We start from the raw sequence: 27,551 nt of genomic DNA on the forward strand, positions 1-27,551 counted from the left end.
TTCATGCTGGCTATGATAGAAAGATTTCAGAAAACAAAGTGCATCACAACTTGCTGCGTTTGGGGTTCTGTAGCATCTACAATTGGCACGTGAGCATCAGAACTGGACCATGGCAACATTTTTATTAAAAGTTTTATTTTAAATCATGTGGATGGCCAGGTGCTTGGGCATCACTTTTCCCCGGAAAAGAGAGGACACCAGGATTGACCACGATAATAAGGCAAGCTGGCGGATGCTGTGTAATGCTCTGGGCAATGTTCTGATGGGAAACCTTAGGTCCTGGCATTTATATGGATGTTACTTTGACTCGTACCAGGCAGATAACATTGTTGCAGACCAAGTACACCCCTGGAAATGGTATTTCCTAATGGCAATGGCCTCTTTCAGCAGGATAATGTGCACAGCCACACTGCAAAAATTGTTAAGGAATGGTTTTAGGAACATGACAAAATAATCAAGGTGTTGACTTTGTCACCAAATTTCCCAGATATTAATCCAATCGAGCATCTGTGGGATGTAATGAAAAAAAAAAATATCTGATCCTTGGAAGCCCAACCTCTCAACCTATAGAATCTGCTGCTAAAGTCTTGGTGCCAGATATCACAGGACATTTAGAGGTGTGTGAAGGGTTATGTTAGGAAGCCTCTGTGTCTTTAAGATCGCCATGACTACTGATCTGGCTTCTGGGCGGTTCTGTTTACTTCTTAAGACTATCCCACTTCTCGGTCTTCTTCCTGTCAGGTGTAGGGTGGGGTATTTATACCTGGCCTCCTCCCTCTTTCTTTGCTTGTGATTTTTTCTCCTTACTTTGGTGTTGTGAGCAAGCTCTCACTTACCCTGTGCCCTAGACTTCTGGACTTCTTGGAAACTAACCTCGGCTTGTCTCTCGTTAACCCCTTGTTTACCAACTTTTTTGGTACTTTCTGTTTACCCTCTGGCTGTCTTGTTACCTGTTCAGGTATAGCCTGCATTGCACCCCTTATCCAACACTGAACTCTGTTAGAACAACCTGAGTTCTGTGCAGCAAAAAACATCCCACCTTGAGGTGGGCTCTGGCGACTACCTCAGAGTAGCCTTAGATTCTGTCGATCAGAGTTGTGACGGATTTGGGGTTGCGGTTTTTATTTGCATGCTTACTCCCGGCAGTCTCGAGCAGCCTTTTGAGAATTGCGCAACCAGTGATTGGGTAACAGGTGTGAGACAGTGACAGGTAAAGTCATTGAGGGAAGGTACATTTCCCCTAGAATCCTGTCATATGTATCCTAGGCTCCAGGGAATGAGTAGTTCTTGCAATAGAAAGCTCTAGCTTTCCAATCTCAGCTTAAGGAAAAGCCGGAAAAAGGGCCTGAAGTTGGATTGGAGAAGAGCAGGGCGGGTTCCCCAATCCCTAGTCCATCTCTGTTTGTAGGACAAGGCTGCTGCTCAATTAGCTGCACCTGTAGCCTGTGTATAAAAAGGTGCAGACACAGTGTGTGTGAGTCTCACCCCTGACTCAGACTGGAGACTACTAAGGCTGGAGTAGCCTGTATTCTATGTGAGTAAAGACCTGTGTTACTTTGTGTCCAGTGCCTGGTAGGAAGGCACTCGGTATAGTTAGATAATATCTTGTTTAGTTAGTGCTCAGACGAGCAGGATTTATTTTGTATTTTGCCTTGTACAAGAGGCTGTTTCTTTGACAAGAATAAAAACACAGGCAAAGCCCTGTTATGACTTTTAATGCACGGTGTCCCTGTCTCTGGCTACAAAGAAACCGCTGTATCAACCTCTCCTGATGCTAAACCCTCACATATGGTGGCCGATGCGGGTGCGGTCTTAAAGAGACATACACCTATTTAAAAGGACTTTTGCTGCTCCAAGTGGAAAATCGTTGCTAGGGGCAACAACACAATTTTTTCTCCCCGAGAGTGCTTGGAAGTGTATGTCTTGGGTGAAGGCGGCAGCAGGGCTAAAAGAGACTGTTAAAATGGATGAAATACTTAAACAGCTGATTCAGGCTAATATCAACCAGGGGAAGATAAGCACAGCTCTGCAAGAAGCCAGCGCGACTCAGCAAATGGTGCATGAGGAAGCCATGCGTGCACAGGCTGAAACTAATATTCTGCTGGGTGAAGCCCACAGACTGGCCTTAAAAGTACAAGCAGTACTAAACTCCCTCAGAGCCGTGGGGTTAACAGCAAACCCAAAGAAATGTTCCTTAGGCTTGGAGGAAGCACGGTATCTGGGGTACATAATTGGGAGAGGGGTGATAAAGCCACAGGTCAACAAAGTTGAGGCTATCCAAAACTGGCCCCAGCCCTCAACCAAAAAGCAGGACAGAGCTTTTCTAGGAATTGTCGGTTATTACCGCAGGTTCATTCCAAACTTTGCCAGCACAGCAGCGCCCCTGACAGATCTTACCAAGAGAAGTAAGTCTGTCATGGTCAAGTGGGACATGAAGGCTGAAAGCGCCTTTCAAGAGTTGAAACTGGCCCTGTGTAACCAACCAGTCTTAGTCACTCCTGACTTCAAAAAGGAGTTTGTTGTCCAAACTGATGCTTCTAATGTGGGGCTCGGAGCAGTTCTGTCACAAGAGGTGGGTGGTGAGGAACATCCTGTGACCTATTTGAGCAGAAAACTTACCCCGGCTGAGAAAAACTATAGCATAGTTGAACGGGAGTTCTTGGCAATTAAGTGGGCACTTGAGTCCCTGAGATATTATTTATTGGGTCGTCGGTTTAGGTTGGTTACAGACCACTCTCCTCTTACGTGGATGTGTCAAGCTAAAGAGAGAAATGCAAGAGTTACACGGTGGTTTCTTACTTTGCAGAACTTCAAATATACTGTGGAACACAGAGCAGGAAAAGTGCAGGGCAATGCTGACGCTTTGTCTAGGACACACTGCCTTGTAGCTAAATGTGTCCGATCCCACGGGCTCGAACAGAGGAAGAGGGTATGTGAGACAGTGACAGGTAAAGTCATTGAGGGAAGGTACATTTCCCCTAGAATCCTGTCATATGTATCCTAGGCTCCAGGGAATGAGTAGTTCTTGCAATAGAAAGCTCTAGCTTTCCAATCTCGGCTTAAGGAAAAGCCGGAAAAAGGGCCTGGAGTTGGATTGGAGAAGAGCAGGGCGGGTTCCCCAATCCCTAGTCCATCTCTGTTTGTAGGACAAGGCTGCTGCTCAATTAGCTGCACCTGTAGCCTGTGTATAAAAAGGTGCAGACACAGTGTGTGTGAGTCTCACCCCTGACTCAGACTGGAGACTACTAAGGCTGGAGCAGCCTGTATTCTATGTGAGTAAAGACCTGTGTTACTTTGTGTCCAGTGCCTGGTAGGAAGGCACTCGGTATAGTTAGATAATATCTTGTTTAGTTAGTGCTCAGACGAGCAGGATTTATTTTGTATTTTGCCTTGTACAAGAGGCTGTTTCTTTGACAAGAATAAAAACACAGGCAAAGCCCTGTTATGACTTTTAATGCACGGTGTCCCTGTCTCTGGCTACAAAGAAACCGCTGTATCAACCTCTCCTGATGCTAAACCCTCACATAGGTTAGAGCTGTTTTGGCAGCACTACGGGAACCTACACAATATTAGACAGGTGGTTTTAATGTTATGGCTATGGTGTATATTTGTATGTACTATTTTAGCAATACATCCCTTTAAAAACTATCTTGAATCATCATTAGGATTTTATGCCACTATAATTATAAAAGAACATTATTTTTAATATGAAATCAATTTACTTTAGAATGTGATAACACAGACTCAGATCTGATATCTCTTACACACTAAAAGTTTTGTTTCTAGTGCAAACTGTTATGTGAGAAATCCACAAAACAAAAAATCTGCCAATTACAACTATAAGACAACATCTATATACAAATATGTTGGAAGAGAAAAAAAATTGAGAGTGCTTTTTCATTGAAGGAAAATTTATGAAAAACTGATTTTGTAACTACTAGAAATTGATGTCTGCACAGAATTCAGACAGTAGTCTACTGCAAATTGTGACTATAGGCAGAGGGCAGACCAGACTGCAAAGCCAAACTTCTTTTATAAGGGGCGGTCCAGACTACACAGACAGAATGATGAGTGCAGCATCAACTTATTCTACCGTAACCAGGAGAAATTGCTACTGGAGAAAGACAAGACACACAAGATAATAAAATATCTTACAAGCTGCACCTATACCACACGTCTGCCTGTTCTAATGCCTTCTGCTCTTCAGCTGTCAATAACTTGTAATGTAATAGACATAATAACTGTGGTCACCAGCAGTTATTCTATGCATGATTCAGATATATAGTAACAAGATTGGTCAGTGCATAATCAGTTAGGACAACTTCTACATATATGGGGAAGGGCAAGATTAAGCAAATGCGGTCTTGTACTACTCACTGTAACATAAGGGTTTTTGTCATTTCGAACTACACTTTAATAACTACATAATGAAGCAGTGTTTTTAAAATACAAATCCAGTTGCTTATATACTATCACTAAGGATGTTAATATTAACAAATCAACAAACATTTAGCAAAAACTATAAAACATTCCTATACTATTTTCTCCAACAAATAATAAATAAAATAGATAGGAGTATCTCATTATGAACATGTGGTAACACAAAATTACTAGTGAACCTAAATTTATAAAACATGAGGCAATGCAAACTCCAGACAGCTATATATTGATCTGCTCCTCATATACAAAGTGAAATCGATCTGTAACAGATTGCTCTGTAGCGAATGCACATATGAGCTTTATGCAACATATGCAACGGTCAGAAAAAGACATAGTCAGATGGATATGATACTTTGTTACACTATGGACTATTATTTATACCTCCAGCCCAACTCATGCAATTTGAGTGATATATTAAAGATAACATGTTTTGTTGTGGCTATGGCGGCTGTCTCGAAATCTGGCAGATAAAAAAAATTGTGTTATAATAATAAGGGTATGTTCACACGGCCTATCTTCGGGCCATAAACGCCCGAAAAACGGCCGAAAAATCGGAAGCAGAATGCCTCCAAACATCTGCCCATTGATTTCAATGGGAAAACTGCGTTCTGTTCCGACGGAGCGTTTTTCGCAGCGTTTTTTTACGCGTAAAAAAACTGCAGCGAAAAAGAAGTGCAGGACACTTCTTGGGCCGTTTTTGGAGCCGTTTTTCATTGACTCTAGCGAAAAAAGCACCAAAAACGTCCGTAAAAAACGCAGTGAAAAACGCAGCGAAAATCGCAAGTGGCACAAAAAACTTCTAAAAATCAGGAGCTGTTTTCTCTTGAAAACAGCTCCGTATTTTGAGAAGTTTTTGACTCTGCGTGTGAACATACCCTAACTGCAACAGTTTTTCTTTTCCGTAACTATAAGGGCATAGCCAGACATGGCGTTTTTCTGTAGACACTGTCCGCATCAATGCCGCACATAATCTGCGTTGCAGATTCCGTTGCGGCTTTGCCTAAAATGTGCAGTAAATTGCTGCGGATTAGTCGTTGCGGATTGAGGTGAAGAGTACATCCTGCTGTCTTTTAAAACATTTTATCTCAGTCTGGCTATAGACCTCGAAACACATTGGTCCAGCCAGAATGAAGAAATATCCTGTTCGTAAAACCAATCCGCAACGCAACACACATAACATCTGCGGATTTCATTGCGTAATTTTTCAACTCCATTGAAGTCAGTGGAGAAATTACTCCATAAGTAGTTCACACGGCAGCATCCGTAACGGCTGAAATTACGGGGCTGTTTTCAGGAGAAAACAGCTCCGTAATTTCAGCCGTAACGGCATGTGCAGGCGCTTGAGCGCCGCGTCCATTACGGACGTAACTGGAGCTGGTTTTCCATGGAGTCCATGGAAAACCGCTCCATTTACGTCTGAAGAAGTGACATGACACTTCTTTGGCGCGGCGTCTATTTATGCGCCGTCTTTTGACAGCGACGCGTAAATATACGCCTCGTGTGAACAGACAAACGTCAGCCCATTGCTTTCAAAGGGCAGATCTTTGTCAACGCTTTCAAGCCGTAATTTCGGACGTAATTCGGGGGTTAAAACGCCCAAATTACGTCCGTAAATAGGCCGTGTGAACATACCCTTACGCATCAAGTCCACAACAGCCAGTGCATGCTGCGGACATCACATTCTGTCCTGCAGCCTATGGTCCGCAGCAGAGTTGTCCGCAACGTCTCCACGAAGATAACTAATAAGGTGTGGAAACCAATGGACAGACTCTCTGGTGCGGATTTCCAATGCGGACTGTCCGTAGCAGAATTCCAGAGCAATTCCGCCACGTCTGGCCGTGCCCTAAGGGTATGTTCACACGGCAGTAGTAGGACATGTTCTATTATTTGCGAAATGGACACACAGATCTGTAAACGCCCGAAAAACTGTCTAAAAATCTCAAGCAGAACGCCGTTTTCCCATTGAAATCAATGGGCAGATGTTTGGAGGCGTTCTGCTTGAGATTTTTAGACAGTTTTTCGGGCGTTTACAGATCTGTGTGTCCATTTCGCAAATAATAGAACATGTCCTACTACTGCCGTGTGAACATACCCTTAGGGCACGGCCAGACGTGGCGGAATTGCTCTGGAATTCTGCTACGGACAGTCCGCATTGGAAATCCGCATCTGCCCATTGATTTCAATGGGAAAACGGCGTTCTGTTCCGACGTAGAGTTTTTCGCTGTGTTTTGTTACGCGTAAAAAAACGGCCGCGAAAAAGAAGTGCAGGTCACTTTCTTGGGACGTTTTTGGAGCCGTTTTCCATAGACTCTATTGAAAAAAAGCTCCAGAAATGGCCGAGTGGCACAAAAAATGTCTGAAAATCAGGAGCTGTTTTCTCTTGAAAACCGCTCTGTATTTTGAGACGTTTTTGACTCTGCGTGTGAACCTACCCTTATTGGCAAAAAACAGAGATCTACCAAGATGGTGTGCAAACAAGCTACTAGAGGCAATACTGTTTATTACAGTGTCACTGATGCCACACAACTCAATAATTCGACTTGCTTTTATTTCTGAATAGTAATCGGTCCTGATCTGAAAAAATACATTTGTATATTAAGAATTCACAAACTTTCTTAACTATATTATATTCTGTTATGAGCAGATTGTATTTATGTTTTACTGTTAGACTTGGCATAAAACAAAATTCAGAATTCCATAATATGCAGCAGATGTAAAAAGCATAATTTTAAGTGACACATCACGCCGAAATTACACATTTTGCTTTCAAAACAAGAAGACATTCATACCCTAAATATAAAGCACTGAAGGGAATTGATTTAGCATTGTATTCAGTCTACTCTATGCCTAGTAAGATGACTGTGAACTACAGATGTGTGAAATTAAATGCGGGGCTGGAGGTTTTTTCCCATGGTAAGAAGGTTTGTTACTAATTAAGACCATGAACTATGATGTTAGGATGCTTTTCAGCAAGTGCAATGCTGCAGCTAAATATCCTATTCCCATGGGGTTTGTGAAATTTCTAGCTTAGGCTGGGTTCACACGACCATGTTACGTCCGTAAAGTACGGAACGTATTTCGGCCGGAAGACCCGGACCGAACACAGTGCAGGGAGCCGGGCTCCTAGCATCATAGTGATGTACGATGCTAGGAGTCCCTGCCTCGCTGCAGGACAACTGTCCCCTACTGTAATCATGTTTTCAGTACGGGACAGTAGTTCCACGCAGAGGCAGGGACTCCTAGCATCGTCCATCACTATGATGCTAGGAGCCCGGCCCCCTGTAGTGTGTTCGGTCCGGGTCTTCCGGCCGAAATACGTTCCGTACATTACGGACGTAACATGGTCGTGTGAACCCAGCCTTAAAAGGCTAAGTAAACTTTTGAAAGAGATTTTTGATAAAAAAAGGTCAATCATATTGGTGCAACTTTATAATTCGTTTTTCTAAAAAATTATTTTCACTTTTTGAGATACAGCTGCTCTGTATTCTCTATACAGAACAGCTGTATCGTTCGCTAAATCCTGTTCCCATCAGGTTCGTAGACTTGTCGGGTTCAGTGGAAGTGGGTCCTGCGTGTCTTATACACGCAGGATTCACCTGTTATCTATCACATCTAAGGCCCCATTCACACGAGCGTGAATCACGTCTGTGTGCTGTGCGTTGAAACAACGCACAGCACACGGACCCATTGATTTCAATGTGGCCATTCACACATGCGTGATTTTTCACGCAGAGAGAGTACGCTGCGTGAAACTCACTGCATATCCTATATTGGTGCGTTATCACGCACATAGTCGCCCATTGAAGTCAATGGGTGCGTGAAAACTACGCACTGCACACGGATGCACATGCGTGTGCGGGTATGTGATTTGCACATCAATTCAGTTGAAAATAATAAAAATTAAAAAAACATGTGCTTTGCGAGTGCGTGAATAATGAATGCTTCTCGCAAATCACACTGATGCATAACGCAAAACACACACTGACCCGATTCACGCGCGTTTTTCACGCATGTGAATCGGATACGCTCGTCTTAATGAGTGATTAGTTTATAACTTAGATGTGATAGGTCCGAGACACGCAGGCCCCGCTGACACTGAACCGGTCAAGTCCACGGGACTGACTCATTCATGTCTTAGGCCTCATGCACACATCCTTCACCGTTTTAACGGCGGTAAAAAACGGATCCGTGTGTCCATTTTGACATCCGTATGGTTTCTGTTTTCACTCCGCATCAGTTCCATTGCTCCGTATTTTGCATCCGTTGTGCTTCCGTGTTTCGTCCGTTTTATAAGGTCCGCACAAGAAAACGAAGGAAGTACAAATGAGCTGAACTGGCCACTGGGAACACCCATAGAAAGGTTACATGATTGTTTTGGCGCTCTTTTCTGTAGCTTTCAGAGCATAGAGAACAGCTTGAGTTTGTTGCTTGGCAACAGATCCACAAATAACAGACCATACACGGATGCCTTCCGTGTGCGGTCCGTTATTTTGCCGGACCCATAGACTACAATGGGCGAGACGGAATCTCAAAAACGGCAGTAGTAGGACAATGTTCTATTATTTGCGGAATGGACACACAGATCTGCAAAAATAACAGAAGTGTGCATGGTCCCATAGAAATGAATGGGTGAGTGTGCTATCCGCTAAAAAAAACGGATAGCATTCTGGTCTTTATGCAGAATACAGAGCAGTTGTATCTCAAAAAGTAAAAGTAATTTTTAATAAAAACTAATTATAAAGTTTCACCAAACACACTTTATAAAAAAAATCCCTTTGCAAAGCCTTTAACCCCTTCCCGACATTTGACGTATCCATATACGATGCGGGTGTCAGCTGTTTGTTACAGCCGACACTTCAGAGTAACGAGCGGGATCGCGCTAGAGCGCAAACCCGCTCGTTTAACTCGTTAAATGCGCGGTCAATAGCGACCGCAGCATTTAAATTGTTAGAAAGAGTGGGGCGACCCCATCTAACAGCTCATCGTGTACCCCGCAACGCAATCGCGGGGGCGATGGTTGCTATGGCTGCCTGGGGGCCTAATGAAGGCTACATTAGTATTGCAGTATATCGTGCAAGCGATCTAACGATCGCTGGTTGAAGTCCCCTAGGGGGACTAATAAAAAAAGTAAAAATTAGTTAAAGATGCTCTGTCACCACATTATAAGTGTCCTATCTTCTACATAATGTGATCGGCGCTGTAATGTAGATTACAGCAGTGTTTTTTTATTTAGAAAAACAATCATTTTTAATGGAGTTATGACCTATTTTAGCTTTATGTTAATGACTTTCTTAATGACCAACTGGGCGTGTTTTACTTTTTACCAAGTGGGCGTTGTGGAGAGAAGTGTATGACGCTGACCAATCAGTGACCAATCAGTGACCAATCAGCGTCATACACTTCTCCCCATTCACTTACACAGCAGCATCGTGTTCTTACTAGATCATGATGTGCAGCCACATACACTCAAATTAATGTTAATCAAGTGTCCTAACAATGAATATACATTACCTCCAGCCAGGACGGGATGTGTATTCATAATCCTGACACTTCTCTGTGAGTTACAGCATAGCAGGTGTAGTCTCGCGAGATTACGCTGTAAACTGTCATTTACAGCGAGATCTCACTGTGCTGTACTGTAGTTTCACACAGACGCTACAGAAGTGGTTAGGATTCTGAATACACATCACGTCCTGGCTGGAGGTAATGTATATTCATTGTCATGACACTGCAGTAATATTACAGTGTGTATATGTGGCTGCACATAGTGATATAGCTATATCACTATGTGCCGTGTAAATGAATGGGGAGAAGTGTATGACGCTGATTGGTCAGCGTCATACACTTCTCTCCACAACGCCACACTTGGCCATATAGTAAAACACGCCCAGTTGTCCATTAAGAAACTCATTAGCATAAAGCTAATATAGGTCATAACTCTGTAAAAAATTATAGTTTTTCTAAATAAAAAACAATGCTGTGATCTACATTACAGCGCAGATCACATTATGTACAAGATAGGCCACTTATAATGTGGTGACAGAGCTTCTTTAAATAAAAAAAAAATTTGTGTAAAAAAAATATTGAAAAATCAAAAAACCCCCCTTTTCCCATTATCCTCCTACAGCATAGTAAAAAAAAAAAAAAAATAAACATAATTGGTATCGCCGCGTCCGTAAAAGTCTGAACTATTACAATATATCATTATTTAACCCACATGGTGAACGCCGTAAAAAAAATAATTCTAAACGCCAATATCTCTATTTTTTGGTCACCTCATCTCCCACAAAAAAATTAAATAAAAAGTGATCAAACCATCGCATGTACCCCAAAATGGTATTATTAAAAACTACAGCTTATCCCGCAAAAAATAAGCCATCATACCGCTTAATCGACGGAAACATTAGAAAGTTATGGCTCTCGTAATTTGGCAACACAAAATAAATTTTCTTTTTTACACTTAGGTTTTTACTTGTAAAAGTCGTAAAATATTCATATTCATATTCACCTGAAAAGTGAAAAATGCTTTTTGAATATTTTCCCAGAGAGCATTGCCTGAAGTTTCCATAACGTCCTGCTAATTTTACCTAATAAGAGTACGCATTCCACTGAGGCTTCCAAAACGGAAAATGGAAGAATTTTACGCCATTTGTAGGTGGCATGTTAATCTGAATGTACAAAGTGCACCACCACCCCTACATAGAAGGAAGCACAAAACTGTGTGGACAGCATAAAAGGCCCACGCTGATAACACTTAATCTGTCAGATGACATTTAGGTGATGTATGGAGGTGATATTGAGTTCCTTCAAAGACTAAAAATAGCTAATAACACGCAGAAGATTTTCAACGTTGGATTAGGTTAAAGCCATATTTTTTTTAAAGTAAAGCACATATAAAGTGGAAGAATTGGTTGTGGCAATGTGTGCTCTGCACTTTCTAATCTGTGCTAGAAAAATGAAAATTGTAACCTGCTAGCTGAGAGGTAGCTATGGGAAACAACTTACCTTTTTGTGTGATTTGGGTTATGTCTGATGCATGAGAAAAATCAAACCTCTATGCCATGGCGTGAGCACTAAGAACAAGTAAATGCCCACTGTGATTCTGACCTTAGAGGGGTAGTCCACTTTTTATTTTTTCTATTAATTTATTTATAGAATAGGAAATCATACAGATTTGTAATATACATGCATATAAAATTCTGCTCACATACCATTCTTATATCAGTGCAGATGTCTCTGTCTAAAAATAAAGATTGGTAAAGCACTCATAGTATAACTGAATGGACAGTCATGTGACCCACATCATGTGACCACTGGCAGTCAGGTAACACTGTCCAGGTATATAACAGGTATATAGTAGATTATTGAGGAGCATAAGCTATAATGTATTTTTACATACAGCTGCATCTCATCATCAGGTCTTACAGTCTTCTCACTGTCTCCTCTGTGTGTTGTGTGTGTTTTTTTTTAAATTAAAGGGGTTTCCCAGCCAGTAAAAATTGATGGCCTATCCTCAGGATAGGCTATCCATAGCTGATGGGTCAGAGTTTGACTCTCAGGACTAATTTGTGGGCTGTACCATTCCACTGTGACCGGGGCCTCATGCAGTATAATAAATGTATGTGAGCAGAAATTCTACAAATAAGTAAAATAAATAAATAAATAAATAAATAACTGGACAACCACTTAAGGGTATGTTCACACAGAGTTTTTTTTTAGGCAGATTTTTACCAGCCTGCACTATCTTGCCGCAGTTTTTGCTGCGTTTTTTGTGGCGTTTTTTGACCACGGCGTGGGCAAAAAAAATGCATCGAAAAACACTTTCCCTACCTCCCATTGATTTCAAAGGGAGGTCAAAGATGGAACGGTGACAAGAAAGAGCATGGCACTTTTTTTACCACGAGCAGCTAAATGCCACTCTGAGAAAAAAACGCCTCCGCCGCCATTTAAATCAATGGGAGGCGGTTTCGAACGTTTTTTGGCACTGATTCCGACGTGGTTTCTGCATCAAAATCAGCACAAAAAAACTCTGTGTGAACTGGGCCTTAAAGTGAATACCCATATTTTAACATAATGATATTGTTTGGGCCGATATTCTGTACTGAATAATGTGTGCTTAATTTTTGGAAACAGAGCTACAAATCTCCTGCATAGATATTAAAGAGGCTCTGTCACCACATTATAAGTGCCCTATCTCCTACATAAGGAGATGGGCGCTGTAATGTAGGTGACAGTAATGCTTTTTATTAAAAAAAACGTTTTTTTTTCAAAACGTTAGGAGCGATTTTGGTTTATGCTAATGAGCTTTCTTAATGCCCAAGTGGGCGTACTTTTACTTTCGACCAAGTGGGCGTTGTACAGAGGAGTGTATAACGCTGACCAATCGGCATCATGCACTCCTCTCCATTCATTTACACTGCACTAGCGATATAGATATATCGCTATGTGCAGCCTCATACACAAGCCCTAACATTACTACAGTGTCCTGATAATGAATACACATGACCATCCAGCCTGGACGTCACGTGTATTCAGAATCCTGACACTTCTGACTCTTTTTTGTGAGATTCCGGCAAGTAAAACCAAATCTCGTTTAGCTCCGTAATCTCGCGAGATTTGGTTTCACTTGCCGGAATCTCACAAAAAAAGAGTCAGAAGTGTCAGGATTCTGAGTACACATGACGTCCAGGCTGGATGGTCATGTATATTCATTATCAGGACACTGTAGTAATGTTAGTGTTTGTGTATGAGGCTGCACATAGTGATATAACTATATCGCTAGTGCAGTGTAAATGAATGGAGAGGAGTGCATGATGCCGATTGGTCAGCGTCATACACTCCTCTGTACATCGCCCACTTGGTCAAAAGTAAAAGTACGCCCACTTGGGCATTAAGAAAACTCATTAGCATAAACCCAAATCGCTCCGAACGTTGTGAAAAAAGATCGTTTTTTTTAATAAAAAGCATTCCTGTCACCTACATTATAGCGCCCATCTCCTTATGTAGGAGATAGGGCACTTATAATGTGGGGACAGACCCTCTTTAACTCTAGGTCTATGCGGGGAATTTGGAGCTCTGTATTGGAAAAATAGAGCTCTGACCGTTAAAAAGCTATATTATGAAGTTAATCACCATAGAATTTTAGATCTATTTACATTAATAGGGCATATAAATGTAATAGCTGGAGGGGTCTCCTGCTTGGAACCCCCACTACATAGTCAGAATGGAGAATGAAAACGTTTTTCTCCCTCTGAAAGACGGGTTTTGTCAACTCATTACATAGATGACTTGTTGATTTCAATGGCTGCTGTGTAATGATTTAATGGATAGTCAATGAGCTGTTTCCCCAGGCCACACCAGGTGGTCATGGAGGGTCTTGCAGCGAGCACCCCTGGTGATCATCCCCTTGCTGGAGGATAGTTCAAGTGAACGGGAGTTGTCCAAACCGAACAACTCCTTTGACGTCACTTTAAGTGTTGGGTACTATATGGAAATAAAACTGCTGGAAAATTAGACATCATCAATAAAATCCTTTTAGTTGACGGGTGTTCTTTGAAATCTTGATGTAGATCTTAAGTTTCTTTTAAGCTACATATACTTTGCAATTCATTTAGAATTTTCTTTATTGTGAAACGTATGGTGCCAGGTCGGCAATCTCCGTATATAAGCACTTGGACAGCACTCTTCTATACTAGGTAAATCTATACCCATGTTTAAACCACCAGTGTACTTCTAATAGGCAGTATTATGTGTTTTATGCTAGAAATGTCTAAACTAGAAATAACGTAATTTAAGGAATGTATGACAGCAATCTTGCAAGTACACACGTCTTCCATTGTATTGTATTCCATGGTACAGTAAAAAAGGCAGATAAATACCATGTCTGTAAATAACCATAGAATTATGTGCTAATTTGCTTACCATGGTTGTAAAAAGAGGGAAATGAATAACTACTGCATAGCTAGTCTACTATGGATGACTTTCACACTTACTTTGATTTATGAAACAAAAAAAAAAAAGACAGTAAGTCTGGTGACATTTCAAGATCAGTCCAATTCTTTTTAAGTTACACGAACCAAATCAACAACATTTTACTTTGATGTAGTGCCAAACAGAAACTGTGTCACCATTCTACATCACAATTGGCAGCAAGCAGTTTAAAGATACAGTGAGTTTGTTTTCAATTTATTTTATAAAATTGACATCATCCATAATTTTTTAAGCTTAAATCTACAATCTAAAAAAAATACTTTCTTAGTTCTTCAAAAAACCTTGTTAGGGATTGGTACCAAGATTTTTCTGTACGGCCATGGTGTGCTTCTTCTACAGCTATGGTGTGGTCCCAGCTTATGTAATTTGTAAAATGCGAGCACCACTTGCACCTCTAGGTGGCTCTGTCCATATTTAGTAGCCATATGACTCCTAAATAAGAGCTGTATAGCTAGCAAATAGGAAATGTACCTATAAGAAGAAGCTCATCTAAAATTTTGAGAATTTATCTGAAGCTAGAGAAGACCGTTTTGGAGTTCTGTACAGAAGAGATGGGGTACAGATATCTAAGTTTATTGCAGATTCTCAGAAAAATGCCATATTTTTTTTAACCGTGTAACCATGCTGTTTCGGTAGGAAAATTAAAGTGAGCTCAGTGTCTTGACCTTTCAAGTAATGCTGCTAATGATGTCATATTCCAATATCCATCCCTTGACTTAAAATGGGGTCTATCAGGTTTCCACAGGGTCTCCAATGTTTTCAACTGCAAAAAAAGCGCTGCAGATTACACTAATCTTGCTGTAAAAAAGACTGGATTCCCAGACAGAAAGTGAATAACGGTAATGTGAACAGAGCCTAAAGTACCATAATATTATTAAATAAAATAACTATATTAGTCCTGGATTTAAGAGAACCTGATATACATGGACATTATGTCCATATATAATCTGTTAATGGGGGCTTTCCACCACATAAGAATTTTTTTTAACCTATCCACAGGATAGGAGATAAATGTCTGATTAGTAGGGGGGGGCGACCCCTAGGATCCCCACTGATCACGAGAATGAGGGTCCCCGAGTCCCCTATGTAAATGGAGCCGTACTGGGCATTCTCTGCCACCGCTCCATTTACTGTCTATGGGAGTGCCGGAGATAGCTGAATACAGCGCTCGACTATCCTGTGGACAGGTGACAAATATTCTTGGTGGGAAAACCCCTTTATCATTGGTATAATTAAATAGGTGGGTGATGCATAGAAACGCTTAATACTGTATAGCAGATATGTGTGCCATAAGTGTAATGTGAGGCATGGTTTGGTACAAGTACAGTATCTCATGCAAAATATATTTTTTTATGATATGGTTATTTTGTTGGTCAAAAAAGTGTCGCACATGCAGAACAGCCGGTAGATATAATTCTAAGTCTCATGTGAAATATATTACTCATATCCTGTGTGACTGACATACAGTACATATGTTGCATGCTGAGGAATGTTGTTTTTTTTTTTTTTTTAATTAATTAAGAAATTGAAATAGCAATGAAATTTTGAGCTCAATTATGTTTTCTTTTACCCAAAAATCTTGTGTCATTATATCGTAGATTTGTGTTATCTTCGTAAGCGCTTACAATATTCTTACGTTAAGCATTCCATTCCAAACTTGTTTCCACTTCTATAATTATATACTTTCAGCTCCAGTTTCCTCTAACATCTGATTAAGACAATTGTTCTTCCTCCCCTTCCCCTTAGCCGCCCCTTCTCATAATACAGTCTTGTCTGCCTGCTCTGTCCTTGCATTATCTCTTGCAGGTGCTTTGCCATCACTGTTATAAACTGCCTGCAGTTCTTCAACCTGTCACTGCTATGTCCCTATAGCATAAAATCATTGACATATGCTCCGTGTCCACATGAAAACTTCTAGGTCCTTGCGACTGACTGCTGCCATCAAATATACATTCACCTCTACTCTGTCGTTCCTAGGAGCATCAATCGGTCAGATCACAAGGTTGTAGGTCAATAAACCTAAAAAAAGCCGGATGAGAGCAGAGTCCTCACAGATAACATTGTCCTTCTTGGTATAGATGAGAATGTAATATCATATAAAATATCTTAACCATTGCATTGTACCCAGGCCAGCATGGAGTCCCTGTGACTGTTCCAGCTGCACACACTCCAATATCCTAATATACGGTAGATGTCGGAGCACAATATTCTGCCAGGCTCCACTGTTCTCACATATGAAATCAGAACATTTCTAGCAAAGCTTTCTTTTGGCATCAATATCCCACATGCACATTATCAGCAGATACTGGTTTTGTCCTACCTCTGTCCAATGTGAGGGGCTGGACCACTGTCGCCATGTCTGTGGTCGGATGCAGAGTGACGCTCACAGCCAGAGCAGCAGAACTGGAGGAGAAAGGGGGAGGGAGAGATGGAAAGGGAGAGAGGGAGAGAGTAGCAGAGCTCTGGTAGAGACATCAGCTGAAAGGAGCCGCTATTAACTTTCTTAATGAGATGATCTCACTGCAATAATTGTCAGAGGAAATTATAATATCAGATTTTAAAAGTCCTCAAATTCTAAGAATCATTATTCATGTCTGGTTATCATGATACACTGTACGTAGGGGGTTAATGCACTTGATTGATTCATATTTCAGATAAGTGTATTTATAAACTTGTAATGTTCCCGTGGTAACCGAAACATGGAGACTTTATCTTCAGCAACATAGTTACCTGGAATTCTCGCTCTCAATTCATTTAAAAAGGATCATTTTCCTACTTTGTACATTCACACTTGACCTAAATAATAAGTTGTGGATTTGACATATGTAAAAAAAATTCCATTGTTTTCAAACTGTGTCAAAAGGCGTTAAATATAGCCAAAATATCCAAAATATTTGAAGCCTGCATTTGAGGCTATAGATGCATTACGGAGGTTTGTGCAGCAATTTCTATAAAATTCTCAAAAGTCTCATTGTAGATGACCTAAATGTGTCAGAAACACTTAAAGGCAACGTATTGCACTATATACATGGCTGGTGTGGGTTCTTTTTAATGGGATTCTGCAATATAGGCACACATTTTTTGCATATTAAACATACAACCTGCATAGCTGAAACTGGATCTCATTATAATGCATTGTGCGTCTACGGAACAGTGACTTTATTGAGTACATATAGTAACATGACAGGAAAAATGACTTTTGTTGCACCATATTATTTCTACCTATGAGAATGCCTGTATGTGAAAAATCACCCTGCCTCTTTTACCTTATAGAGTAAGTTCACTTCTCATAAGGAATATTTTGTCATATTTTTTGTCATATAGTGTCGTGAAAATTACATGATCTGTTAATAATGTCCATTACTTTTTGTGGAATGCAAAGATATAATTTTCAATGCACCCGTCTGAACATTTTAGACCTTTAGTATGAGGCCTTTTCCGATTTATGTGCAATCTATTCCCTATATAAAATACACATCCCCCCAATTTAGTCCAGGACTGGGAGACCTATTCCATAATGTCTTCTGAATCCATGGGTGGAGCTTCCCTGCCCTGTTCTCTGCCAGGATCCTACTTAAATTACAGTATTTTCTATAGAGGCAGAGCTAGGTTCTCCAGCAACTGGGGCAAAGATTCGGTTTGGCGTCCCCCACACCCGAACTTCTTTCCCGACATCTCCTTCCCCCTCGCCATGTTTGTTTTCTCTACCAATCAATGAGGTGTCATTTTTTTTTCACTTCACATTGTTTTTTATGTAACTCGAGCATAAAGCCATTTGTACATTTTACAAGCAATATAGTTCTACATACAACACCAGAACAAAGCTCATTACACATATACAGCACCAGAACAAAGCTCATTACATATTTACAACACCAGAAACAAGCTGATTACATATATACAGCACCAGAACAAAGCTCATTATATATATACAGCACCAGAACAAGCTCTGTACATATATACAGCACCAGAACAAAGCTCAGTGCATATATACAGCATCAGAACAAAGATCAGTGTATATATATACAGTGCCAGAACCAAGCTCAGTACATACAGTGAAGGAAATAAGTATTTCATCCCTTGCTGATTTTGTAAGTTTGCCCACTGTCAAAGACATGAACAGTCTAGAATTTTTAGGCTAGGTTAATTTTACCAGTGAGAGATAGATTATATAAAAAGAAAATCACATAGTCAAAATTATATATATTTATTTGCATTGTGCACAGAGAAATAAGTATTTGATCCCCTACCAACCATTAAGAGTTCAGCCTCCTCCAGACCAGTTACACGCTCCAAATCAACTTGGTGCCTGCATTAAAGACAGCTGTCTTAAATGGTCACCTGTATAAAAGACTCCTGTCCACAGACTCAATTAATCAGTCTGACTCTAACCTCTACAACATGGGCAAGACCAAAGAGCTTTCTAAGGATGTCAGGGACAAGATCATAGACCTGCACAAGGCTGGAATGGGCTACAAAACCATAAGTAAGACGCTGGGTGAGAAGGAGACAACTGTTGGTGCAATAGTAAGAAAATGGAAGACATACAAAATGACTGTCAATCGACATCGATCTGGGGCTCCATGCAAAATCTCACCTCGTGGGGTATCCTTGATCCTGAGGAAGGTGAGAGCTCAGCCGAAAACTACAGGGGGGGAACTTGTTAATGATCTCAAGGCAGCTGGGACCACAGTCACCAAGAAAACCATTGGTAACACATTACGCCGTAATGGATTAAAATCCTGCAGTGCCCGCAAGGTCCCCCTGCTCAAGAAGGCACATGTACAGGCCCGTCTGAAGTTTGCAAATGAACATCTGGATGATTCTGAGAGTGATTGGGAGAAGGTACTGTGGTCAGATGAGACTAAAATTGAGCTCTTTGGCATTAACTCAACTCGCCGTGTTTGGAGGAAGAGAAATGCTGCCTATGACCCAAAGAACACCATCCCCACTGTCAAGCATGGAGGTGGAAACATTATGTTTTGGGGGTGTTTCTCTGCTAAGGGCACAGGACTACTTCACCGCATCAATGGGAGAATGGATGGAGCCATGTACCGTCAAATCCTGAGTGACAACCTCCTTCCCTCCACCAGGACATTAAAAATGGCTCGTGGCTGGGTCTTCCAGCACGACAATGACCCGAAACATACAGCCAAAGCAACAAAGGAGTGGCTCAAAAAGAAGCACATTAAGGTCATGGAGTGGCCTAGCCAGTCTCCAGACCTTAATCCCATCGAAAACTTATGGAGGGAGCTGAAGATCCGAGTTGCCAAGCGACAGCCTCGAAATCTTAATGATTTACAGATGATCTGCAAAGAGGAGTGGGCCAAAATTCCAGCTAACATGTGTGCAAACCTCATCATCAACTACAAAAAAACGTCTGACTGCTGTGCTTGCCAACAAGGGTTTTGCCACCAAGTATTAAGTCTTGTTTGCCAAAGGAATCAAATACTTATTTCTCTGTGCACAATGCAAATAAATATATATAATTTTGACTATGTGATTTTCTGTTTTTTTTTTTTTATATAATCTATCTCTCACTGGTAAAATTAACCTAGCCTAAAAATTCTAGACAGTTCATGTCTTTGACAGTGGTCAAACTTACAAAATCAGCAAGAGATCAAATACTTATTTCCTTCACTGTATATACAGTGCCAGAACAAAGCTCAGTACATATATACAGCACCAGAACAAAGCTCATTACATAAATACAGCATCAGAGCCAAGCTCAGTACATATATACAGCATCATAACTAAGATCAGTACATACGCGGTATACAGCACCAGAACAAAGCTCAGTACATAAATACAACACCAGCACAAATACAGCTCGATTTAGTGCAACCCCTGCCGTATAGGTTTGCACTGAATTGTACACAGCTCCCAGCATGGCCCAAATATGGTAAGCATATGCTGGGAGATGCTGTTTTACAAAACAAATCATACCACCCATCATCTCGCTGCAGATCATACAGTGACTACTGTACTGATTAGAGGAAGAATAAACATTTACATTAAGTGACTCACAGGTGACGACAGATTCTAGTTGTTCTTTTTCTCTTTTGCTCCCCATCCGGTCCAGACCTCTATGATGACTTCTCCCGGCCAAAGCCCAATTCTGCAGTTTGCAACTCAGACGTCTTCAGCTTCTCACTTTTCAAACATTTCTGCACCTATAAACAAAGATAAAGTTCTCATGGTGCCAGACACTGTGCCCCTAAATATATTAACACCATACTCTGCACCTCTAATTATAATAACACCATACACTGTGTTCCACACACACGCACACACACACACGCACACACACACACACACACACCGTGCCCCCTGTAGATAGTGCCCCGCATATCGCCCCCACTGTATATAGTGCCCAACATATAGTCCCCTGAAAATAGTGCCCCACATGTAGCACCCCATGTAGATAGTGCCCCACATTTAAACTCAACTGTAGATAGTGCTCCCCATATAGCCCACCCTTGTATATAGTGTCCAACATAAGCCCACCCCTGTAGATAGTGCCCTACATATATCTCCCCCTATAAATAGTGCTCTACATATAGCCCACCCCTGTATATAGTGCCTCACATATAGCTCCCACTATAGTGCTCCATATATAGCCCACCCCTCTATATAGCCCCCCCAGTAGATATATTTCACCCCTGTATATAGTGCCCTGCATATATCTCCCCCTATAAATAGTGCTCTACATATAGCCCACCCATGTATATAGTGCCTCACATATAACTCCCCCTTTAGTTTAGTGCTCAACATATAGCCCACCCCTGTATATAGCCCCCTGTAGATAGAGCCCTCCTGTAGATAATGTCACTCACATTTTTATTAGGATAAAAAAACAAAAACGTTACATACTCACCTTAATCCCGTTCTTGCGTCATCCAGTGGCAATGCAGACCTGCTCTCATCTGAGCAGGTCTGCTGGGGTTAAACAACGTAAGCGGCGTTATGATGTCATCGCGCCACTTGCGTCTATGAAAGGCGCTGATTGGCAGGACAATATGTCTTGCCCTGTCAATCATGCCTTTCAACGATGCAAGCGGCACAAAGAAGTAATTGCGCCGCTTGAGTCGTTGAAAGGCACGGAACGTACCCGGCCATTCATCGCCTATAGTGCAGGAGGGGGTGGCGGTAGCTGATTTTAGTGGTGCCGCTGCCCCCTCAGAGAGGCAGCAAGCCGCCGTCATGGATGGTGCGGCCCTGGCGCCCCCCCCCCACCTTCCCTCTTAGTTGAGCCCTGGGCACATGCCCCACCTGCCCCCCCCTAGCTACTCCTCTGTTTTCTGTGACCACTGCAGTTAGCTCTGTTAGAAAACTAGACTTTAATCATTGAGACAGGAAGTGATGTCAATTGATTGACAGATGCAGACAGGAGTATATCAATTTGGGATGAAGAAGGATGCATCACAAAGGAAAATTCCTGCAATTATGTTATATAGCATGTTGTATGCAATGAGTCACATGTTGTTTTCTCACTGAATTTAGACATTAAAGAGGATGTCTAATGATAAAATATGACATTTCTTTGTTAGATCACACAAAACATAACAATTTTTTAATTGGAATTAATTAAAAAAACTGCACATGTGTCAAGATATTTTTATTACATACTTGTTATGGCCCCCTGGTGTTCTTTTGATTCCTTATCAGAAGGTCCATCTAATGCAGGGGTCACAAACACGTGGCCCGCAGGCCGCATGCGGCCCATGAGGCTGTCCTCTGCGGCCCGCTAGTAGCGCTCTGGCCGGGACTCATGTCTCTGGGGTTGCCCCTGACATCACTGTCCACATATGGACAGTGATGTCAGGAGCAGAGCTGGAGTCCCAGGCAGAGCGCTACTAGCGCTCTGCCTGGGACTCCGACTCTGGGGTTTCCCCTGACATCACATTTTGCTCCAAGAGCATCCCCTGACGTCACTGTATATGGACAGTGACTTCAGAGGCTTCTCCAGCAATGGAATCCCCGGCCTAAATGTCGGCAATGCTGACTGGGGATTCCACTCCTAGAGGGAGCCCCAATGGAGCTATCTACAGGGAGGTGTGTGTGTGTGTGTGTGTGTGTGTGTGTGTCAATATCTATAGTGTGTGTGTGTGTGTGTGTGTGTTTGTGTCTGCATCGCACTATCTACAGAGGACACTGTGGCATTATTTACAGAGAGCAATGTGGCATTATTTACAGAGGGCACTGTGGCCTTATCTACAGAGGGCACTGGCATTATCTACAGAGGGCTCCGTGGCATTATCTAGTGGTGTGTGGCATTATCTACAGAGGGCACCGTGGCAGTATCTACAGAGGGCACTGTGGCAGTATCTACAGGGGGCACTGTGGCATTATCTACAGAGGGCAATGTGGCATTATCTATGGGTGCGTGTGTGGCAGTATCTACAGAGGGCACTGTGGCATTATCTGCAGAGGGCACTGTGGAGGTATCTATAGAGGGCTCTGTGGCACTATCTAAGAAGGGGCTGCCCAATCTTGCGCTATTATTATAGTCAACTTCACATTATTTCTATGTTCGGCTCATTTACCTGGCAGAGTTTGAGACCCCTGATCTAATGTGTCCAGTACCGGTGGTCACACACACCCAGTAGCTCAGTCCCAAGGCTCCGATCCTCTTGTACATGGGTGGTTAACCCCTTAAGCACATGGCCAATTTTGACCTGGAGGACAGAACAATTTTTTTATATTTCCCTCTTTGCATCCCGACGCTCATAACTTTTTATTTTTTGTACGACGTAGTTGTATGAGACTTTGTTTTTTGCGGGACGAGTTGTACTTTATGTAGGTACCATTTTTTGGTACAAATACATTATCATTTAATTTATATACATGTTTATTTTGGCGAAAATGCAGTTTTAATATTTTTTTTTACACCATACACCGATCATCATAAATAATGTTATACATTTGTTGTTCAGGTTGTTACGGTTGTGGCGATATAAAATATGTCTATATTATATCATGTTTTGGGACTTATATTTTAAAAAGTTTATTTATTGTAAAAAAAATGTTTTTTCTGTGTATTTTTTTACTTTTTTATTTTATTTAACATTAATTTTTTTTACATTAATTAAACCTTTTTTTTTATTCCCATAAAGGGATTTTTCATTTTGATTTAGATTTTTTAACTGTAATGTACTGGCATATATCTATATGCCAGTACATTAGCCTGTGTACTGATTTTACACAGGCAGTTGTTAGGGCATACCTCAGTAAGCCCTAACAACAGTAAATATGTTCAGACAGCCCTGGGGTCCTTCAATGGACTCTGGGCTGACTGGCCATACAAGTTATGGGCTTTGATCGCATCACAGGGATTTTCTGTGACGCGATCAAAGGGCAGTCCCCCCTCCTCTTATTTACTTTGATTGCGGCATTCAAGGGGTTAACGGCGGAGAGAAGAGGTTTCTCTTCTCTCCACCGTTAGAGCGGGGCTGTGGCTGTGTATTAAAGCCGTTGCCCCGCTCCCCATCACGCGCGGAGACTGGCTGTCACCCAGGACGAGAATGATGATTTTAATTTCAAAAATATATATTTTGCATGATTTTACAATCAATATGCGTGATCTAACAATAGAAATGTAATATTTAATTGTGGGACAATGCCTTTAACCCCTTGGCGATATGTCAAGTACATATACGTGACAGCCGGCAAGGGGGATTATGAAGCGGGCTCACGGGCTAAGCTCCTCCCTGTATAGCGAGTGTTGGCTGTATATTACAGCCGACACCTCACTGCAATGGACGAAAATGGAGATGACGCCCATTCCAATTGTTTAACCACTTAGATGTCGTGGTCAATAGCGACTACAGCATATATGTCATTAGAAAGAGAGGGACGGCCCTCTCCAAAAGTCCATCGCCTCCCCTGCAGCGCAATAGGAGTTTGCTGATGGTTATAATTGCAAGCCTGTTGGCCTAATGAAGGACCCGAGGTCTGCCATCTTTGTGCTCCTATTAATAGGAGCCACTAAAAAACAGAATATACTGCAATACATTAATATTGCAGTTGTTGTGCCATTAATCCAACGATCGCTAGTTCAAGTCCCCTAAGGGACAATTTGAGGTCAAACATATGCTTGGCCTTTATGTAATCAAAGAATCTAAAAACTAATGGACAAGCCCAATTGTCCTAATTCCAAAGCCCGATCAATGGCACAACATACTGCAATGCAAAACCTCCAAGTACTATTGGGCTTTGGAATTAGGGCAATTGGGCTTGTCCACTAGTTTTTAGATTCTTCGATTACATAATGGGCAAGCATACGTTTAACCTAACCTAACTATCGATCGTTGGATTAATGGCACAACATACTGCAATACAAAACCTACAACGATCGCTAGTTCAAGTCCTCTAGGGGACCATCTGAGGTTGAACGTATGCTTGACCATTATGTAATCGAAGAATCTTAATAGTAGTGGACAAGCCCAAACGTCCTAATTCAAAAGCCCAATAGTACTTGGAGGTTTGGTAATGACTTTAGATTACTGAATATGGTTTCCGAATTTTATGCTTATCCCATGCCCAGGGTGGATGAACTAACTGAGGGGTTGGGTAATGCAAGATATATAATAACACTTGATCTTACGAAGGGTTACTGCCAAATTCCATTAATAGATGAGGCGAAAGAATAGACCACCTTTTCAACCTTAGATGGGTTGTTCCAGTATCTAGTAATGCCGTTTGGGTTGCATGGAGATCCTGCTACTTTTCAGAGGTTGGTGGACTTGATCTTGCGGCTGCATCGTGACTATGCAGCTATCTACCGAGATGATGTCGGTTTTTTTAGCTCCGATTGGAAATGTCACCTAAAGTTCAGGCCATACTAAATTCAAGAAATGATACAGGCCTGACAATAAAGCCTGAGAAATTAGCATTAGGGTTAGAGGTACCTTGGGTACATCATTGGCAGAGGGTTTATCAAGGTTAACAAAGTTGAGGCAATACAGAACTAGCCTCTGACAAAGACACAGATAAGGGCTTTTCTTGGCAACACTGGCTACTATCGTAGGTTTGTGCCAAATTTTACCTCAATTGCAGCTCCATTGACTGACTTGACAAATAGTGGGACGCCAGTAATGGTGACGCGGACCCAGAGGCATAGAAGACTTTTCAGAACCTAAAATCTCTTCCCTGCCAACAGTCAGTGCTTGTTGCCCTTGATTTTAGGAAGACGTTCTTGCTCCAGACGAATGATTCTGATGCAGGTTTGGGAGTGGTACTGTCACAAGTGGTAAATGGGGAGGAACACCCGTTCATGTACTTGAGTAGGAAATTGACTCCTGCTAAAAAAAATTATGCAATTGTTGAGCGTGAATGCTTTGTAGTCCAGTCGGCACTTGAATCACTGAAGTATTACCTCCTTGGAACAAAGTTTAAACTACTGTCAGATCATGTCACCCTGGTAAAAAATGAAAAAACAAACAAAAGGATGACTAAGTGGTTCCTGTCACAACAAAATTTGTATTTTTTTCCAGAACATATACCAGGTAAACTACAAGCTAATGCCGACACATTTAGTAGAGAGCATTTCTTGGTGGCTGAAAGTGTCCAGTCATTTTGTCTGGAGAAGAAGGGAGGATATGTAAGCCTGCAATAGAAATCTGGGTTTACCCAGCAAACCTAGTTAAATTTGTGTTCTGGGACTGGATATGTATGGAATGCAGTTAAGATTGGTAGTGGGACCTGTCATTCCCTTCCACACTCCAGTAAGAAGGTTACTCCTAGCCCAGTTAGCTCCTCAGGTGAAGCTACTGGGCTTGTTACTGAGCCATAAAATCTCTGCAGTTAGTGCAGAAAGGGTTTAGTGCCAATTGCGGATCATCATTAGGGCAGTTCGGGCGGCCGCCTGGGGCCCACGGCTCTCAGGGGGCCCATGGCCGCCCAAACCGCACATGAACGCACGGGCCCCCTCATGCCCGGTGGTGTTACTGCCATGAGGTGAGGTGAGCTTCTGGCCTCCAGGAGGCAGGGTACAGTATTTCTAAGGTGACAAAGCAGCTAAGAACTGCTGTCCGACTCTAAGCTATTAGCAGCCGTGGCCTGTGCTGCTATCTTAAAACTCCCTGTGCTATTTTAGAAGCTCCCCCTCCAGCCCCCCTTCCCTGCTCTTCACACCTCTCCTCCTCCTGCTGCTCATGTTACCAGTCGGGACGTGATGGAGGGGAAGGGGAGACTGTCTGCGGCACTGTGTTGGGCCATCAAGCTGCTGAACGCCCTTCACAAATATCCAACATAAAAAGTGCACGTGTGTTTACAATGTGTACGTTATATGTGTATAATGTGCATATTCGTGTGTATCTGTGACATCTCAGTGGCAAATTCTGAAGAAATGGGTAATGACTGGTAGAAGTCGTCATGAGCTCTGGACCGGATGGAGAAGAAAAGAGGAAATAAAACGACTAGCATCTGAGACGTCGTCATCTGTGAGTTACTGGATTTGTAGAGAATCTGTCACCTCTCCTTACATGTTTATTACAGGACATCCTTGTATTCCACATAAAGTCTTTGTGCAGTCCAGGACTGATAGAAAAATTGGTGTTACCGTTCCCCTTGGCAGGAGGATGTGTCCCTGCACAGTGTGATACTGTAAGTATGTAGGGACACAGCGCTGTGAAAGGGGAATCATAACACCCATTTGTTAATGCTTTCACAAAAAGGTAATGTTAGCAATAGTTACGGTGTGGCAGGGTGGCGGTGGAGAAGAGGGGCCCATTTTTGGGTAACAGCCCAGGGCCTATGGCTTACTTAATCTGCCACTGGTCAGAGCCTTGGAATCCACACAAGGATAGTATGGAAAGCCTGATCCAAGGAACACTGTACTCATGATTAATAATTGGTGAGGAAACCTGCTGTTTAGTTAGTGCACAAATGGTCCAGGTGTTGTTGCAAGTCTTGTATGCTGGATAAACATTTGTTTATTTTGAGGGTATGTTCACACAGAGTCTTTGTTGCAGGCAGATAAAGCTGCCTCAAAATTTCTTCAGGAATTTTGAGGCAGATTTTGACCTGCCTGCACTTTCTTGCGGAGGTTTTTGCGGCGGTTTTCGGCCGCGGCCATTTAGCGCCATGGGCAAAAAACACAGCAAAAAACGTTTTCTCTG

The 27,551-nt window shown here is 41.9% G+C and overlaps 1 protein-coding gene across 2 annotated transcripts in view; it reads right to left on the reverse strand.

The window, feature by feature from the left end:
• Positions 1–16,852, reverse strand: part of LIN7A (lin-7 cell polarity scaffold A) — an 89,559-nt gene extending 72,707 nt beyond the window's left edge. For both annotated transcript variants that reach the window (XM_075860082.1, XM_075860083.1), the window contains exon 1: positions 16,751–16,852. In XM_075860082.1, the coding sequence (XP_075716197.1) occupies positions 16,751–16,787 (37 nt within the window). In that variant the 5' untranslated portion in view covers positions 16,788–16,852. The remainder of the gene's footprint in view (positions 1–16,750) is intronic.
• Positions 16,853–27,551: the final 10,699 nt, after the last annotated feature.

The sequence above is a fragment of the Rhinoderma darwinii genome, chromosome 3 (genome assembly GCF_050947455.1).
Source record: "Rhinoderma darwinii isolate aRhiDar2 chromosome 3, aRhiDar2.hap1, whole genome shotgun sequence".
Classification (NCBI taxonomy): Eukaryota; Metazoa; Chordata; class Amphibia; order Anura; family Rhinodermatidae; genus Rhinoderma; species Rhinoderma darwinii.